This window comes from Dipodomys merriami, unplaced genomic scaffold (assembly GCF_024711535.1).
Source record: "Dipodomys merriami isolate MVZ:Mamm:240054 unplaced genomic scaffold, mDipMer1.0.p SCAF_14, whole genome shotgun sequence".
NCBI classification, from domain to species: domain Eukaryota; kingdom Metazoa; phylum Chordata; class Mammalia; order Rodentia; family Heteromyidae; genus Dipodomys; species Dipodomys merriami.
Window position 1 is genome coordinate 24,676,942 of NW_027202715.1, and position 17,503 is coordinate 24,694,444.

General features: G+C 40.5%; 1 protein-coding gene across 3 annotated transcripts in view; it reads right to left on the reverse strand.

The window, feature by feature from the left end:
• The window catches only part of Arid5b (AT-rich interaction domain 5B), a 185,044-nt gene that overhangs the window by 81,584 nt on the left and 85,957 nt on the right, over positions 1-17,503 (reverse strand). For all 3 annotated transcript variants that reach the window (XM_070021028.1, XM_070021026.1, XM_070021025.1), the window contains exon 4: positions 13,467-13,697. In XM_070021028.1, the coding sequence (XP_069877129.1) occupies positions 13,467-13,697 (231 nt within the window). The remainder of the gene's footprint in view (positions 1-13,466; positions 13,698-17,503) is intronic.

The following is a 17,503-nucleotide window of genomic DNA, read 5'->3' on the forward strand; positions in this document are numbered from 1 at the left end:
GCAATCATTTAATATGTGGAGAAATGTTTATTTTACAATAACTCAAAATTTAAGATATACAAATGCCCTCCCCTGCAGAAAACAAAAAAAAATCCTTTGGGAAAGGACTGGATGGGAGGAGAACACAGGGAGGAGATGATCAGCTACTGAGATGATCCCTAGAGTTAAGGGAGACCATTTCACAGGGGAAAAGCATACCAGCTTTAAAACCAGAGACACCCAAACTGGAATCCAGCTCGGTCACTTTCTAGTAATGTGACTTCAGGCCTTTTTTCTTTTCTCCACTGGTATTTCTTTCTGTGTGAAGTGGTTAATATGAGCTTCCTTATTTTAAGACGGTAACAATTAAATAAGCTAATGTATGTAAAGGGCTGAGCATAAGAACTGGCATATGGTGCATGCTCAGAGAAGCGAGGCAATAATTATTATTACACCAGTACTTTCCATAATGGAAATAATTTCATAATGAGAAAAATATTTTGAAAAACATATGAGTTGTTCTAGACTATGAGATGGGGTGAGGCGAGCAGATAGCTTATTAGGGTTTGCTTTACAAGATCTTGCAGCTATGGTGCTAAACCCTTCAGTACTGGGCTACATTGTGTGGGGGGGTGGCATTAAGAGTTCAGGCTGAAAAGGTGGGTTAGTGCCCATGCCCCAGGGTGGTCTGTCCATTACTGCAGTGACACATAACTACAGAACTGATTGTCTAATGTGGTTTATGACACTTGCTCCCTCAGAGGATACACTTGTACAGAGGGTGGTAAGACTGGGTAAACGCACTTTGAAAAGTACAAGGAGCCCTCTTCCTGTGTAGGAAGAGCAAACTGCCACTGCCCCTGGGGGCCAGAGATGGAACATAATGAGGTTTACATCACGGTCTGTCCCTATGTGTACTCCCATTTCGATAGAACCAATTAGTGTCAACATCTTCTTTTTTTCTGGAAAGATTACATCCTGGGAATAGACAGGAATCTACTCCTGGATTAAGTGGACTGTTTATGGTACTGGATGGGTTAAAGTATTGAATCTCTTATTTCAAGGGCATAAGTGATTGAGAGGAAGACAGCGTGGTCTGCTGAACCCTGTGCATAGTGGGCCTGCCCACCAGGATCTTCTGTGGAAGTCTCTTTAGAGACAAAAGCTCTCATCTTTACCTTTCAATGGTGTGAATTGAGCCAATGATCCACACAAAGCATACAACCACTAAGTATTTTTCTACATTAGGAACATTCAATACCTGCTAAGCCTTTTCTTTCTCTCAACTTTCTCCACATCAGTTCCCTGATGCCGGTGGACTGGCCACTACAGATTTGGCTTCTATGATGAGTCTAATGTTTGTGAATTAGACGGTCAGCAAGGTCAGCACAGTGACTGCTGGATCATCATTAATTCTATTTCAAGAATGATGGTGGTAAACACCTGTAATTGAAGTATTCAGGAGGCTAAGGTAGGAAGAAGATCTTAGGTTTGAGGCTAGCCTAGGCAGTCTCAAAAACCAAAGCCAGAAAATCAAACCAAAATAAAAATGTCCCTCAACTTGCCCAGAACAAACATCATTTTAGGTTGAGAAGACCAGAGAGTCTTTTAAGTTTTCTAACAAATGAACAATCTTCACCAAGGCAGTTCACCAACTTATGATGAATGCTCATGGGGTTTGAAATGGTGGGGGAGGTCCTTTTGAGCAAGATATTTTGCCTTGAGAAGTAAATCCATATTGAGCTAAAAGTGGAAAGACTGAGGTCAATAAATACTTGACTTATCTGTGAAAAGAGATAAGAAGATGTTGGTTTGAAGAGCTCTGGAATCCAGGAAAGTTTTTATATCATTTCAACAAACATCAACTGTTGCAAACATGAGTAAGGCATGATTCTTACCCCTTAAGGAACTAAGAATTCAGTGAAGGAAAATAAAAGCAACAAAGCTGTTCATTTCCTTCTTCATGAGTGTGTGTGTGCACGTGCGCACGCACACACGTGCACACACACAAACACACGCACATGCAATAGTACTAGAGCTAGAACGCTTCCTTGGTTTTTTCACTCAAGCATGCTTCTCTATCTCTTGTGCCACATATCCACTTCCAGCTTTCTGCTGGTTAATTGGAGATAGGCATCCCACACACTTTTCTGCTCAGGCTGGATTTGTATCTCCATCCCCTGATCTCATCCTCCGGAGTAGCTAAGTTTACAGGTATAAGCCATCACTGCCTGGCAAGCTGTTCATTTTAATAAAAGCAGTAGGGATAATGTCATGTACACAACTTTAGTAAAGTACTGAGTATCAAGGAGCCAAGGAACAAAACAAGCATCCCACCCTAACCCCCTACTGCTGAAATGATGAGTTTACCCTTCTCCCCCCCACCCCACACACTTTGCTTCCTTAGAAATCCACGGAAAAGATCCAATTTAATAGCAGGCAAGATGATTTTCTTTGCATGAGGTCTCCCCTGAGTTCCAACCATGGAGTCCCTGAGAAGGACTCAGGAACACTTCCTCCCTCAAGGAAATGTGACTGTCTTCTAGGAAGGGGGGGAGGACAACTATGGTTGTAGAGGCTGTTTTTATTGCCTATGCCAAAAGCTACAAGTAGCAGAGGAAATACTCTTTCTTTGAGACTTATAGTCTAGAGCAGTTTCCATCTCCTCACCTATAAAAACTTCTTCCTCCTTAAATTTTTTCAGGTCTAGTTGGAGATCCACTTCCTGTGAAAAGTCTTCCCTGGATATCTGGGCTCTCTTCTAGGCATCTCTGAACTCTGACTGCCTCCCTTACCCCTTAGCAGGTGTTGCAGGAACCCATATCTGGTAAAATTTTTCCTTTTTCCAAGCATTGGACTTCAGAATAACGCCTGTGTTTTAGCTCCATTCACTTTTCATGTTGGAGTAGTCAAGTGTGACCACTAGGGTCAGTAGGTTTGAGTCTGTGTACGGTGCGGGAGGGGGAATCAGCAAAGCTCCTTCATGATAGGTTTGCAACACTGTGGAAATGCTTTACCTCTCTGAGATTGCTCAGGGACATGGTGGGATAGTTAGAAGGAGCCACCACTTGTGATGGAGCACTGCTCCAAGTTTTACCAACAGGATTTTCAAGAGCCTCAAGTATCCCAACAAAGTCTGGACTTCTGCCTTAAAACCTAAGGACTTGACAAAGGGATAGGCCAGCACCCAAGAAGCAGTACAACGACTCATCTTTTCCTGCCCAAGTTCCATCTGTCCTGTGGGTCTTCCAAGATGGCGACTGGACAATCCCGAACCATCATTCTGAGACTGTTAGGGAGAGAACTCCTAAGACAATTTCCAAAGGGAGTATAAAGCCAATATGATGGAGTCACCGTTCACACCAAGCCAGCAATGAGAAGATTTCCTGAGCAGGCAGTACAGCTGGCTCTTGTGCCAAGAACTTGGCTACTCTACCTCTTTTGAAAACCCATTACCAAATCGTGGCAAGCAAAATTTAATTTTATAAAGGGAAATGATTTATGTGCTACAGGAATAAAGAAGTGACAGAAGCAGGAAAGCTTGCATACATTTCATTTTTTGAAATTAGGCCTATAATTTTTTCATTAAAGAAGGATGCCAAAGTTGGGAAAGCCCATGCGTTCTAAGCAGAAAATTATAGAGAGGTACATAATGAAAGTCCTGTCAGCATCCAAACTCTATGTCTTGCAGAGTCCATGAGAAGGAACACAGGGCTGTTGACTAGACCCCCTCCTCCCTTAATCCTTAAACAGTCCCAGCTCTTAAAGAGCCCTCTCATATCTGCTTCTTGGATGAGGAGGGAGCCATAAGGTTGGGCAGAGAAGAGATCATCCTGGTTGGTGTGCTGAAAAGAGACCAAAGGATAGCAAGAGTTGAAGCAGAGAGAGGTCAGGAGTGGGATTTCTTAATACTAGATTGTTTTCAGATTCAGAATCTTCCTCATTCCTTTGCTAACTATTCCTACATAAGCCTATCTGTCCCCTTAAACCCAGATAATCTACTGTATATTTCCTTATCTAGAAAGCTAGTGATCTATTTCCAGTTGGCTCAATGTCAGGATGTCTGAATGTTCTTTCTGAGCAGGGTGAGTCTGAGCTAGAGGCAGATGAGAAGGTAAAAGTCTACAGTGGTTGAGACAAGCAAGCTAGGTTCAGATCTAGGTTTGACCACTTGCTGTCTGTGTACTGTCCCTGCTTTTCAATGTCCTTACCTGGATCACAGGTAAGAATCGTAAACTGAAAGGCACAGATACCCATTCATACATCCAACCAACATTTATTGCACATCTACTATGTGCCAAATAGTTTCCTGATCCCTGGGCACACAACTGTGAAAACAGAAGTGTTGCTGCCTACATTATCAAGAGCTGACAGAGTGAAGGGATGGTGGGGGGAGGGTGGAGAATGATGGAGACAGATGTAAATAAACAATTATAGCAGATTCTTTCAGATAATGTTGAGGTATGAGAAGATAATAACACATTGGGTAATGAGGTAGAGTGGGACTTGTGGAACAGGGATGTCAGAGATTTCTCTGGGGAGTTGACATTTCAGCTGAGGTCCAACTCATCAGAAAGAGCCAGACTCATGATGCCTGGGGAAACACATTCCATGCAGAGAAATAGACACATATTTCTGGGCTGAACAGATGTTGAAAGATTTTTAGTACCACATTATATACCATTTTCTCCAATGGTCAGAATAGGTATGAAACAATTTTGTGGGGTATTTTTGGGGGGGGAGGAAAATGAGAGTACTATGGATTAAACTTGGAGCCTTGTGTTGGCCCAGCAAGCACTCTACTACTTGATCCATAGCCTCTAGCTATTTTTAGTTTGTTTATCAGATAGGGTCTTATGTTTTCACTCTGGCCAGCTTTGGATTGGGATCCTCCTACTTCTGCCTCCTGAGTAGCTGGGGTTACAAGCATATATCACCACACTCAGCTTGTTTTAGGAACAGGGTCTTGCTAACTTTCATTTAGCGTGGCCTCAAACTGTGATTTTTTTTTGTATGTCTGTTTCTAAAGGCAGTGTGATAGCTGGTGTGTGCCCTGGTGCCCAGCCACTTGTAAGTATGTTTTTGAGGAAGCATTATGGACTCAATAGGGTAGATTTTTGTTGGGTGATATAAAAGGTAGTAGAAAATTCAGTTAGCAATGAGTTCTTAAATAGTAGTTATTCACGTAATCCTCACAATAATCTTATGAAGTTACTCCTTTGAGCTGTGGTCTGTATTTAGCTTACATTTTGGCATCTCCCTGTTTCCCAAACTACAGTAAGTACTTTAGGAGCCAGAAAAATTTGTTTTCATTACCATTGTGCACAAGGACCAGAAGAGTACTTGGCCCCACATAAGTGTGTAATAAATGAATGAACGAGTGAACAAATAAATGGATGAGGATATACTGTGGGTCAGGCACTGTGCTAGACTCTAAGCAGCTCCAGGCAGTCTCCCCTATAGTCAAAGGAAGTTAAATCAATCCAGTGTCACTGATTTGATAGAATAAAGGGAACCAGAACATTTCCACCTATGAAGAAGATCTTTAGACAGAACCAACATAGACTTATTCTGAACTTCATTCCAACGGCTTTTACCCCAACTAGTACATTGACTTGTGATTTTTTTTCATGACCTGGTTCTTTCTTGTAGTATATACATTTGTTGTTTAATTGGTTAAAAAAAAGAGATCTGTTTCACCCTAGAGAGGAATATGTTGATCATGTTATTGTAATAGGTTACAACTTTCTTGCTTTTCTAGATAAGATGCTAGGTAAATATTAGCCAATATACACACAAATACTTTATTTGAGGTGAATAAGAGTTTACTGTACCCGTGAGTCCAAATACTGTTTTATAACCCATTGAGTCCACTCCACTACAAAGAAAAAGGAGTCCAGAGTTGTTTTAAATTTTCCTTTTAAGTTCCCCAAATAGAAAAGTCTCCTAATCTTATCCGTTCCATATATCATGACTCCATAAATGAATTTACAGTAGCAACATAAAAATTCTTTTCATTCCTCCCCAAAAGAGATGGTCTCCAAGCTTCGCTGGGCTCCGTCCTCCCAGCCCTGGCTATCAAAGCCCTTCTTTTGTTTACTGTTCTGGAAACCAAGTTAGTCTTTCTGTGTCTCTATGTGTACCATGGAGTACATGTGATCTACCTCTACCCACAGATTTATTTGGCTTTGGCTCACTATTTTGTAGCATGACCTTAACATTCTCTTTATCCCTGTGTTTGGTGGCACATGTGACAAGGATGTGCTACCAAGAGTGATTGGCTGAGAGAGCTCTCTAGATACTGTAGAATACATTTACGACAAACCAGGGAGATCTCTGAAGGTGATCTCCTCTACACACATGGCAATGTACAAAAAGCCCAGCTCCTTTCCCGCTCACTTTCAATTAAATAGGGGGGGAAAAAAAACCAAGTGCCTCACTGTCATTTGGTAGATCGGCGTGCACCATACACAGCCAGTAAAAGCCTAGATGTGGACAGGGGACAAGAACAAAGCCATTTGATCATCGAAATCCACTGTGACCATGAAACCTACTTTGGTAAAGAAAAAAGAAGTGTTTACTCACTTACAAATTCCCATGATCCTCCACAAAATCACTGCCTCCTCTTTCATTTCCAGCAAACTGTGAGGTTCACAGGGGATGAGGCAGAATCTTGCTCACCCATCATGGTTCAAAATAATTTTATATGCCTTCTGTTTTCTTTTATAAAAATTCAAGGTCTTGTTCTTTGAATTTCTGGTCTGGTCTTTCCTTTTGCCTCCCCACCCCCTTTGGTCTATAATGCCATTATTTCAGCCAACAGGAAAAATGGAAAGAGAAAGCTCAATGCAGTCAGAAGAGCTTCTTTAAAATCTACCATCAAAAAACAGACAACTTTTCTCATCCAGTAAGGCCCCAGAAACCTTTGGGGAGAGGTTTCTTTATTATTTAAAGAATATCATTTCCTGTGAATGCAAGTTTTCTAAGACTTTAGTAGAAGTAGAGAATTTTCATTTATCAAGATTTTATATATATATATATATATATATATATATATTCACATACATACATATAATTGAGATGATCCATAGATTATCTTGATATATATGCATTATATAATATATAATATATAATACTGAGTTTATATATATATGTATATATATGTATATTCACACACACATATATCAAAGGAATAGAGAATTAATCTGAGCCTGGCTAGTTGGTCTCACAGACAGGGTAAATAATGCAAGAGCTCTTGACACCTGCGCATAGGCTGGAGAATAGCTATGAACCCTGAGTTAAACAAGGCCTATTTGACTGTGAGCAATTCAGTACACCCAGCCTCAACAACAGAATATGTCTTGATACTGACACAGCAGAATCTCTCTCCCTGAAGATTACAACTCATGATGGCTCCACAGGGACTAACCCAGATGACAGTCCAGCTCATCTTGGTATTGCATGTGAATGACCATAGCCTGTCTCTTACCCAATCCATTCCCCGATCAAAAAAACATAACCCCCCCCCCAATAGAGAAGTATGACTTCAACTTCTTAAATCTCTTCTTTGCAAATCCCAAACTCAGACAAAAAAAAAAAAGCCTGTTTTTTTTTTCAAGGCAAACGATGCCTTAAACTAATTTGTTTCGCTTACTTTTAAGAACTGATTCCATCTCATTTATGTAGACTGGGTTGCTTTGCATCTCTCTGATAAGAACTAATACCTTAAAGTTATCCATTTATCTACCGTACCTCATGTGTCTCTGTTTGAATTTTGCTGTCAACACTTCCAAAATGTGAAATCTATCTGTTAGATATTAAAGTAAACACCGTGTATTACAAAGGGTGGACACTGAATTGCTCCAAAAACAAAACTAGACAAAATATTTGTCTGCATGTTTTCTCTACAGCAAGAACAGTAACACATATGAATGAGAGCATGCATTTTAGAAAAGAGAAGTCATTAGAAAAAAGACGTGACAGCAAGGTAGGGGGTGGTTAGAGAATGCTGGATGTCCGAAGCTTCTGTTAGGATAGTGGAGGCAGGAATTATGTAGATAGGAAGGATTTTTATGAAGAAACACACCTACCATTCATGTCACTTTTCCCTCATTGATAGTATAATCTCATTTCCTAACTGCATGTTCAATACAATGAGTTTGCCTAATGCTTTCATGGGAAGACCAATGCTTTCATCTTAAAAATAGTCAATTTTCTGGATGCTAAGAGACAGTATGTTGTCAATGAAGCAGTGTAACCAACATGATAGAAGAAAGAGGACAGGGTGGTGGGGCTGAAGCTTTTCAATCACCTACTATTAATATGACTAGATTTATGCTTATGTCATAAGTTTAGACATTGCACAGTGCTATAAGGAAGGGATTTGAATAAAATACAGTGAAGAAAGCAGATGGTGTGCTATCAAAACCCTTCAAGCCTAAAATAACCTTTCCCAAGTAAGGAGGATAGTTAATTAAAACCAGGATATGTTTACTCTATTCTGAATATCTCAATGTAAATAAAAAAATGAAAATGACACCACAGTAATGTTGGATTAAATGATGAAATTTCATCTATTCTATTTTTCTTTAATAGTTTCTAATCAAACTTTTCATTAAACAGCTTCATAAAATTCCACAGAGAATTTATTTACAGGGGCTCATTGTAGATTTAAAAGCCTTACTTTTATTGTTCAATTAAACTTGTTATTCAGTGGACAACATTAAAACAGCAGGGGCAGAGGTATCTGTCTGTGTAACTGAGTAAGTTTGTCCCATCGAGGAAAACCTCTTCTAGGGATGGATTCTGGGAATGAAAGTAAGCTGTAGAGATGTCACTGGAAGAAAATGTGGAATCATTCTTATTCAAGAGAGAAAGCTTGTTCCACATTCAAAAGCCTGGGTCTTCCCTGGGCCTGGTCGACTGACTCACATCCACGACTCACTGGTAGGGAGGATATTAGACCATTTACAAACCTTTAAGTGAAGTTGACCCAAGGCATAACACACCCAAGAGAGATCAATAGTTGAACCAGGATGAATGCAACCAGTTGCAATGCTGAGAGTTAAGACATAGGTTTTAAGAATCAACACTTCCAACAGATTTCCCAAACCCTCATCCCTATCTTTAGGCACGGGTGGTTCACATATATAATCCTAGCTACTCAGGAGGCTGAGATTCCAGGGATTGCTATTTGAAGCTAGTGTGGGTAGAAATGTCTGAGAGAGACTCTAATTTTAACTACAAAAAAAGCTGGGCTAGAGGTGTGGCTTAAGAGGTAGAGTACTAGCTGAACAAGCATGAGGCTCTGAGCGCAATTCCTAGTTCTGGTATATTCTCTCTCTGTCTCTCTCTGTCTCTCTCTATGTCTCTCTCTGTGTCTCTGTCTCTGTCTCTCTGTCTCTGTCTCTGTCTCTCTGTCTCTGTCTCTCTCTGTCTCTCTCTCTTTCTCTCGGAACAGTGATTCGTGCCTGTAATCTAGCTAGTTGGAAAGCTGAAATCAGGATGATCAAGAGTCAAGACCAGAGGTTGGAGGCCTGTGGCTTGGTTGGTAGAACACTAGCCAATGAGAAAAAGGTATGAAGAGCTGAGTTTGAGTCCTAGTCTCAGACCAAAAGAAAAGAATCAAGATCAGTTTGAGTAAAACGTTTGTGAGACGCCTTTTCAAATGATAGTTGGGAGAGGTGAAGTATCCTTGTCATTTCCAGGAATGACTGAGCTGAGATCAGAGGGATCATGGTGCCAAGACCACACGAGGCAAAAAGTTAAAAAATCAAACAAAACTGGGCATAGTGGCATGTACCTATCATTCTAGATATGGTATTATAGTCCAGATATGGGTTGAGGGTGTGTTTGTGTGTGTGTGTGTGTGTGTGTGTGTGTGTGTGTGTGTGTGTGTGTGTGCATAAGATAGATAGATAGATAGATAGATAGATAGAGAGAGAGAGAGAGAGAGAGAGAGAGAGAGAGAGAGAGAGAGAGAGAGAGAGAGAGACCCTATCTCAAAATAACCAGTATGAAAAAAGCTGGGGCATGGCTTAGCCATGGGGTATCTGCTTAGCAAGTGCAAGACCCTGCGTTCAAACCCCAGTACCTCATAAAATAAACAAAACCAGTCTGAGCTCTCCCTTCCTGTGAAAATTTTCATGACCCTTCACCCTGACTGCGATCTCCAGAAACCTCAATTGCATTGCTAAATTACTTCTATTCCATATGCTTTCTGTACCACTCACCAGATCCCCACTTAAGTGATGTTCTTACAATACATGAGTTAACCTTTCAGGTACAATAATCCTTTCTTCCTAAATGTGACCTTAAATCTTCCCAAACAATCAAGGGCTATTTTTAAATTTTTTTTATCTTTTATGTACTTCTCTCTCAGTCCATCTCCATAATGTCAATTCAAAGAAGAAAGCAAAAGCTATATTAGTTAATAAAATAAACATTATTCAAGCATAAGCAAACAGACACTGTCCTTTTTTGAAAAGGACCTTGGAGGTATTTTATGGCAATTTATGAATTTCATGTGTCAAAGGTGTAGCTGCTAAATGCTATAAAGTCTTTGCCATCAGTTCTGCCATTCATCCACCTGGTGATATGGCCAATAAAATTTGATTTTTACAGCCTAGCCATACTGTTACCTAAATTACATTTGACCAATTACTGAAGTCACCAAACGTGCAGCACAGAATATATACTGTGTAGAAAATTCATCTGTGGGCCCCCTGGCACTCTCAGTAATCTGACAGAAGTGTTTCAGTCATCTGGCAGTGTTTAATATTAGGAACATTTGTTTAATGCTAGTCACTAATTAAATTTATGTTCTTCCACCAACTGTTAGTTGGTTGGAGAAACCCAATGCCACATTTTTTAACAAATACTTTAAAAGCATGTCATTTCCAAATACAACCAGTTGGAGGTTGAAAAGAGTGTTTTCTGGAATTTTAGATGCTGGCCTGACAGTGGGAGATGGGGAAAGCATTTTTGGACGGCCTTAGACGGACTGGAAATAAGTCATTATTGCTATGTGAACTACTTCAAGAAGCACAAACTATTTGAAGTACAAACTGAACCTTGAAAAAACCTTTAAAAATTATTAAGCTAGCCTCTAGAAGTTCTTCCAGGAACTTCCCAAAGAACTTCCACTTGAAGAGGCTGAAGAAGAAAGACAGTATTAAAATTAAGTACACCAGAAGAAAGTTCAGGAAAACATTCAAAAGTCAGATGCTTGTGTTTGTGAGAACATTTAAAACTAATTTAGTAACTCTTAACAGCCATTATGATTGCTGTTGAATTGGAACCTCTTTCTATTACCAATTCTAGATATAACAGCTTTGCAACTCAATGACTAATAACTCTTAAATTAGCCAAAAGGTTAAAAAATTTTTTCATTATATGACATTGTGAAATTCTAATTCTGAGTACTCTTAAAGGAGAGAGAGAGAGAGAGAGAGAGAGAGAGAGAGAGAGAGAGAGAAAGAGAGAGACAGAGACAGAGACAGAGACAGAGACAGAGAGACACAGAGAGAGACAGAGAGAGACAGAGAGAGACAGAGAGAGAGAGAGAGAGAAAGAGAGAGAAAGAGACAGAGACAGAGACAGAGACAGAGACAGAGAGACAGAGAGACACAGAGAGAGACAGAGAGAGACAGAGAGAGAGAGAGAGAGAGAGAGAGAGAGAGAGAGAGAGGGAGCACTTTCGTTCAGCTTTATTCCTGTCAGGAATTTAGAGATCTCTTTTTTTTTTTTTTTTTTTTTTTTGTCGGTCATGGAGCCTGAACTCTGGGCCTGGGCGCTGTCCCTCAGCTCTTCAGCTCAAGGCTAGCGCTCTACCACTTGAGCCATAGCACCACTTCCAGATTTTTTTCTGCTTATGTGGTGCTAAGGAATCGAACCCAGGGCCTCATGCATGCAAGGCAAGCACTCTACCACTGAGCCACCTTCCCAGCCCTAGAGATCTCTTGAGAGACAAAGAGAACACAGGATTTGGGGGTAGGGGATAAAGAAGAAAACTTCTCAAACACTGAAAAGGGGGACGTTTTTAAGTGGTGACTTAAAAGGAGTGGATATTTTAAAATGTAGTAGATACATCTGTTTGCTTAAATAAAAATTATGTGAATATTAAAAAGATGCAATAAACATTACTTTAAAGAAGGAAAACATACTTGTACACACATGATTACCCTCTCGAATTGAGCCATTTAATAAGTCAGAGTTGTTTCAAAAAATCTGAAAAAACAATTTACATAAAAAAGTCATGGCCCTTGGACTATGATGAGTTGAAATATACATATATATATATATATATATATATATATATATATATATATATATATATATACTTCTGCTTTCCCCCTTCTAGATCATCCCACCTCACCCTTTTATCCAGGCTTCTCCTCTACAAACACATGTACTTACTAAGTCCCTCTAACTGGGTTCCTGGCGTCATGACAAATGAAATCAGAGAGTCTACAGTAGACTCTCTGAACCACATTGAGGTCTATAACAACTGAGCAGAATAACTTGAGTTTGGATAATCTACAAACTAGGGATTGCTGGGGAAACAGAAGCCAATAGCATCAGGGAAATGGTCTAGCTCAGAGGGAAGCTATGCTGGATGTTCTACCTAAGATTATCTCTACCCAGGTCTATTAGGGATTCCACAAGGATCTATCATCTTATATATATATGGCAGCCACTCCCAGAGAAGGAGCAGCATAAGGGTGGGGGGCTGTGTAAACCTCTATATATAGAAGAGTTCTGATTGTGAAGAACCTCTGGAATAATGCAATCTCTTTAACAAAAGGATGAGAAATGAAGATGTGAGAGAAGCTGTCTGGACTTGCTCCTCATCAGTTACTGCAACCATGCAAGGTTTCCCAAACTGAGATGTGGTATCTTTGCTGCCCCAGGCCTTTGGTGTAGAGTGACATGTGACAAGCCAGCTAGATAGAGATGTAGATGAAGATATGTGTGCACACATACACATTTTGTGGGCATTGTGTAAATTTGATTACAAGTATGTGTGTAAATATGTATATATGAAAAAAGTTCTATCGTGTATCCATCTACCCATCCATCTGTCATCATCATCCAGTCACCCACCATCCATCTATCCACATTATGGTGCCCAAGTGATTATAATTTGAGCATTTTTACAGCACCTTATAAATCAGAGTTAGTTTTTTTTTTAATATTCATTCATATAGCCTAAGCTCTTTAAGAAAAAACATGAATGCTTCCCGTCCAATTTCAAGGTTGACCAGACGACTTCAGACTATATCAAACAACAAATTCTAAATAATAATCTTTTACCCATAGTGAATGGAGGCTGGCAGAAAGGCTATGCTGCAATCAGGCCAGGGATGGGAGGGGTGCTGTAGCACATGGGGTTGTGAAAATGAGCCCCGTTCTCCATCACTGCTCTGCACAAGAACTGAAAAACAACGGTTCAGATGCACAAGTTTCACATAGGAACAAAGACTTACCAAACTCATCGCATATACTCTCATTTTCTATTAGAGTGGGGTGATCAAAGGTGTCTCGACAGTACAGGATCTGGGGGTTCCTGCTGACCACGGCGATACCCCCCAGGGCCAAGGCGAACTGGTCCGTTAAAATGGAAGATGGCTTATCTTGGATGCGCTTCAGCATAGAGCGGTACCGGCAGTATTGAGGGTAGCTGAGAACGATCACGTTCGTTTCCTCCTCGTCCTCCCCTAGAAAAATGAGAAAACACTTTCATTGCCTTCTTCCTTCCAACAAAGACAGTATCAGTGAAAATATTTCTAGCCTTCTTTCTTCCCTTCCCTTATTGCCTTCCTTCCCTCCCTCTCTTTTCTCTTTCTTCTTTATCTTCTCTCTTTCTTTCTTTCTTTCTTCCTTCCTTCCTTCCCTCCTTCCTTCCTTCCTTCCTTCCTTCCTTCCTTCCTTCCTTCCTTCCTTCCTTTCTTTCTTTCTTTCTTTCTTTCTTTTTTTTTGGGGGGGTCCGGTCGTGGGGCCTGAACTCTGGGCCTGGGCTCTGTCCCTCAGCTCTTCAGCTCAAGGCTAGCGCTCTACCACTTGAGCTACAGCGCCACTTCCCCCAGCCCCTCTTTCTTTCTTTCTTCCCTCCCTCCCTCCCTCCCTCCCTCCCTCCCTTCCTTCCTTCTTTCCTTCCTTCCTTCCTTCCTTCCTTCCTTCCTTCCTTCCTTCCTTCCTTCCTTCCTTCCTTCCTTTCTTCCTTCCTTCCTTCCTTCCTTCCTTCCTCCCCCCCCCTCTCTTTTGCCAGTCCTAGAGCTGAACTCAAGGGCCTCAACCTGAGCTCTTTCACTCAAGGCTACTGCTCTACCACATGAGACCATGATCCACAGCTCCTCTTCTGGATTTTTTTCCCAGTGTGTGTGTGTGTGTGTGTGTGTGTGTGTGTGTGTGTGTGTGTGCATGCGTGGGAGTGGGGGGTGGGGGTGGAGGTGCTTGTTAGTTAATTGGAGATAAGTCTGCCCAGGCTGGTTTTGAGTCCAGATTCTCAGATCTCAGCCTTCTGAGGTAGCTAGAGTGAATGGCTTGGAAATGGCATATTTCCATAATCATTTTGTTAGTAAAGCCCTTATCAAAGTTTGCCTTTAACCCAATCTGTCAATACCAAGCCTTCTCCCTGTCCCATTTCCAGATCTGCTCCCCAGGATAGCCTCACGCTATCAACCTCCTTCACTGCTATCAGCCCAGAGTGACCGTATCATGGAAAAAAGAAGCGTAGGATGACCCTGATGACATATTAAGCAATGCTTGTGTCCCAGTGAGCAGAACAACTCCATTCCTTCCCCCCAAAAAACTATTTCAAGAAAATCTGACTTGTTTTTAAGCACTAAAGCCATCACAACGGGGAAAAGAAAAGATTTGTGGAGTTTCTTTCTCACAGTTTGGCAGTGCTTTTGTATTGGAGTAAGATTTTAGGATTTTTTTAAAAGTGTTTGGAGCCCCCAAAAGGGCATCTGCTTCTGGAGAGATGTTTGTGGCTCCAAATAGCATTGTCAGCTGCTTGGGGGGTCAATAGTGCTGTTCAGCAAATATTTTCTGTTCTCTTTATGTGTCTGGGGGAAAAGTGATGCTTCTACTACTCTCCCAGGAATCCAGATGCCCTGTGACTTGTTTGGGCCAATGAAATCTGACAGAAACAGTAGCTACTTTAAAGAGCCAGTGTACCACCAACCATAGTCTCTCTCACGGTTTGCTCTGGCCATCTGTAATGTGCTGATAGCAACTACTTTGCCAGTCTGGGACTAGAGTAAAAATAACAGAGTCCCTGGTTCATCAAAAGTAGAGGTATCATCACATACATCAAAAAATAAACCCTTCTTTTTTCATGACTAGGATATGGGGGTTATTGGTTATTGCAGCATGACTAACCCAACTCAATTGATCCATCTACCTCTGTATACCCCTCACACCCCTACCTCTTATCTATTAATGTTCCTCAGACCCATCTGGTAACTTGGCACACTTCAGAAGCCCATGCTGAGAGAGCTCCCCAAGCATTCTTGTGAGAGATTTCCATCAGAACCAACTTAGCTCAGGAGAACATGTCAGCACAATCAGCGACTCTTCCTCTTATTATGACCACAATGCTTATTTATACCCTCACTATAGTTTCTACTCATTTATTAAAGCCAGATGAAGCGTGGACAAATCTTTCCTTCACCTTAAGTTTGAGAAATGGCAAATGTCTCTTTAGGGCACCTGTCACCTGCGTAACATCACACTGAATTTAGGCTCCATGCCCCATTCTCCCATCACTGTCCATAACCACACGATCAGCAACCCCTCGACTTGTCATTTGCTTATCCAAGGGTAAAAACACTCAATGTTTTGAGCCTTTCCCATGCTGCAGGGAATCACACAAGACAGTTGTTAAGGAGAGCGACATTATCGTGGCCATCTGGTAACCAGTGGGAGACAAATGAGTAAGCACAAAACAGAAATGGAACACAAGCAGTACTAGTGGAAGGTGGCTAAGTGACCTTTGCAGACAGGAGGCCAATACTCAGATGCATTCCTAATTATGTTCACTTAGTTCTTCAGGCTGGAGGCTTCTCCATGAATGGAGATGTTTAGCTGCTTGTAAGTTGACATCATTTAATGGCTTCCATTGCTTAGACTCCTGCTTGGTTTGCGGGCAGCCACTTGATCAGCTGGCACATTTAACGATAAGGAAGTATGTTTACATGGAAGGCAAGTCCTCAAATAAAAACTTGCTTTGAGATGCTGACATATGTTCCAATGCTTATCCATATGAGAATCTTAGAGCATATCAAGACACTAAGTTTAAACTGTGGGTTCAAATCTGTGCTTGTTATAATTAAAATCCCAAAAAGTTTTCATGGAAATGTTCACCAAATGTTGTCAAAACTCTACCATATCTGAGTAAAACTTTAAGAAGTAGTCTTCAGTGTGTCATTGGTATTATACCCTGTATTATTTTGTGCAAGACACTCTGAATGAACTGCAAGAACATACTACTTTTAGCATGTCAGCATCTAAATACCACGGCAAATACCTGATGATTCCAGACTTCTACTTTGGTAGTCCCATTGGTTTTTTCTAAAGTGGAGAAGTGGTGTCAGTTGCTCCCAGGGTTCTTAGAATATAATAATGGAAGTGATGCTTTTTAGGTTGAATGAGGAAAAGAAAGTTGGTGTTATGACAGAAGCTACCACTGGACTCCTGGGCCCACTTTATTTCCTTGCTGTCCTTTCATTCTGTTTGTCTCTGACCATTTTTTTCATGATGATATCAGCTCTAACCTGTTCCTACTTATCTGGAGTCAGTCCCATGGCAATCTTCCTGGCTCAGATTGGCTTCTTTTTTTCTCCCTTCACCTTACTTTAGCTCACAACATTTACTTCTCTTTCCCTTATTCAGTTTCTGAAACACCAGCCAAGTCATGAACCTCTCTTTCTGTTGGAAGAATAAGAAGCAAGTCCCCCTTACTTTCAATTCTTAGAAATGAGTTCTACCTCTGTCCATTTATTCTTTTTTTTATATATCCATCATTCTTAAGACAATGTGTCTGTCATTCTGTGACTGTCTACATCAGAATCACATAGATCACCTGTGGATTTGGGGTGACTTCAAGGATGCTTGACTCAGAATTTGTAAGGTTGGGCCCAGCAATTTACCCTTTAATAAGCATTCCAGATAGTTCACGCATACTAATCTTGGAAACCTGTAATTCTAGGTCTTAGTTTAGCTTTGTCCATAAGCTTATAATAACTTAGTTAGTTTGGGTTTTGATATCTATAAAATTAAACATGTTTATTTTGTACCACTTATAAGCATATTTATATTATATAATACATATTTATATCATATATAGCACATATTATATAATGTGCATTGTATACTATAGTATATATGACATCTATAAACATATAAATGTGTATATAGTTTTTATATATGTATATATTATTTTTAGATACAGTTGTTATATATACACAGTTGTCAGATATGTGCTTTTTAGTCTTATTTCTCTTCTACCCCTCTAGTA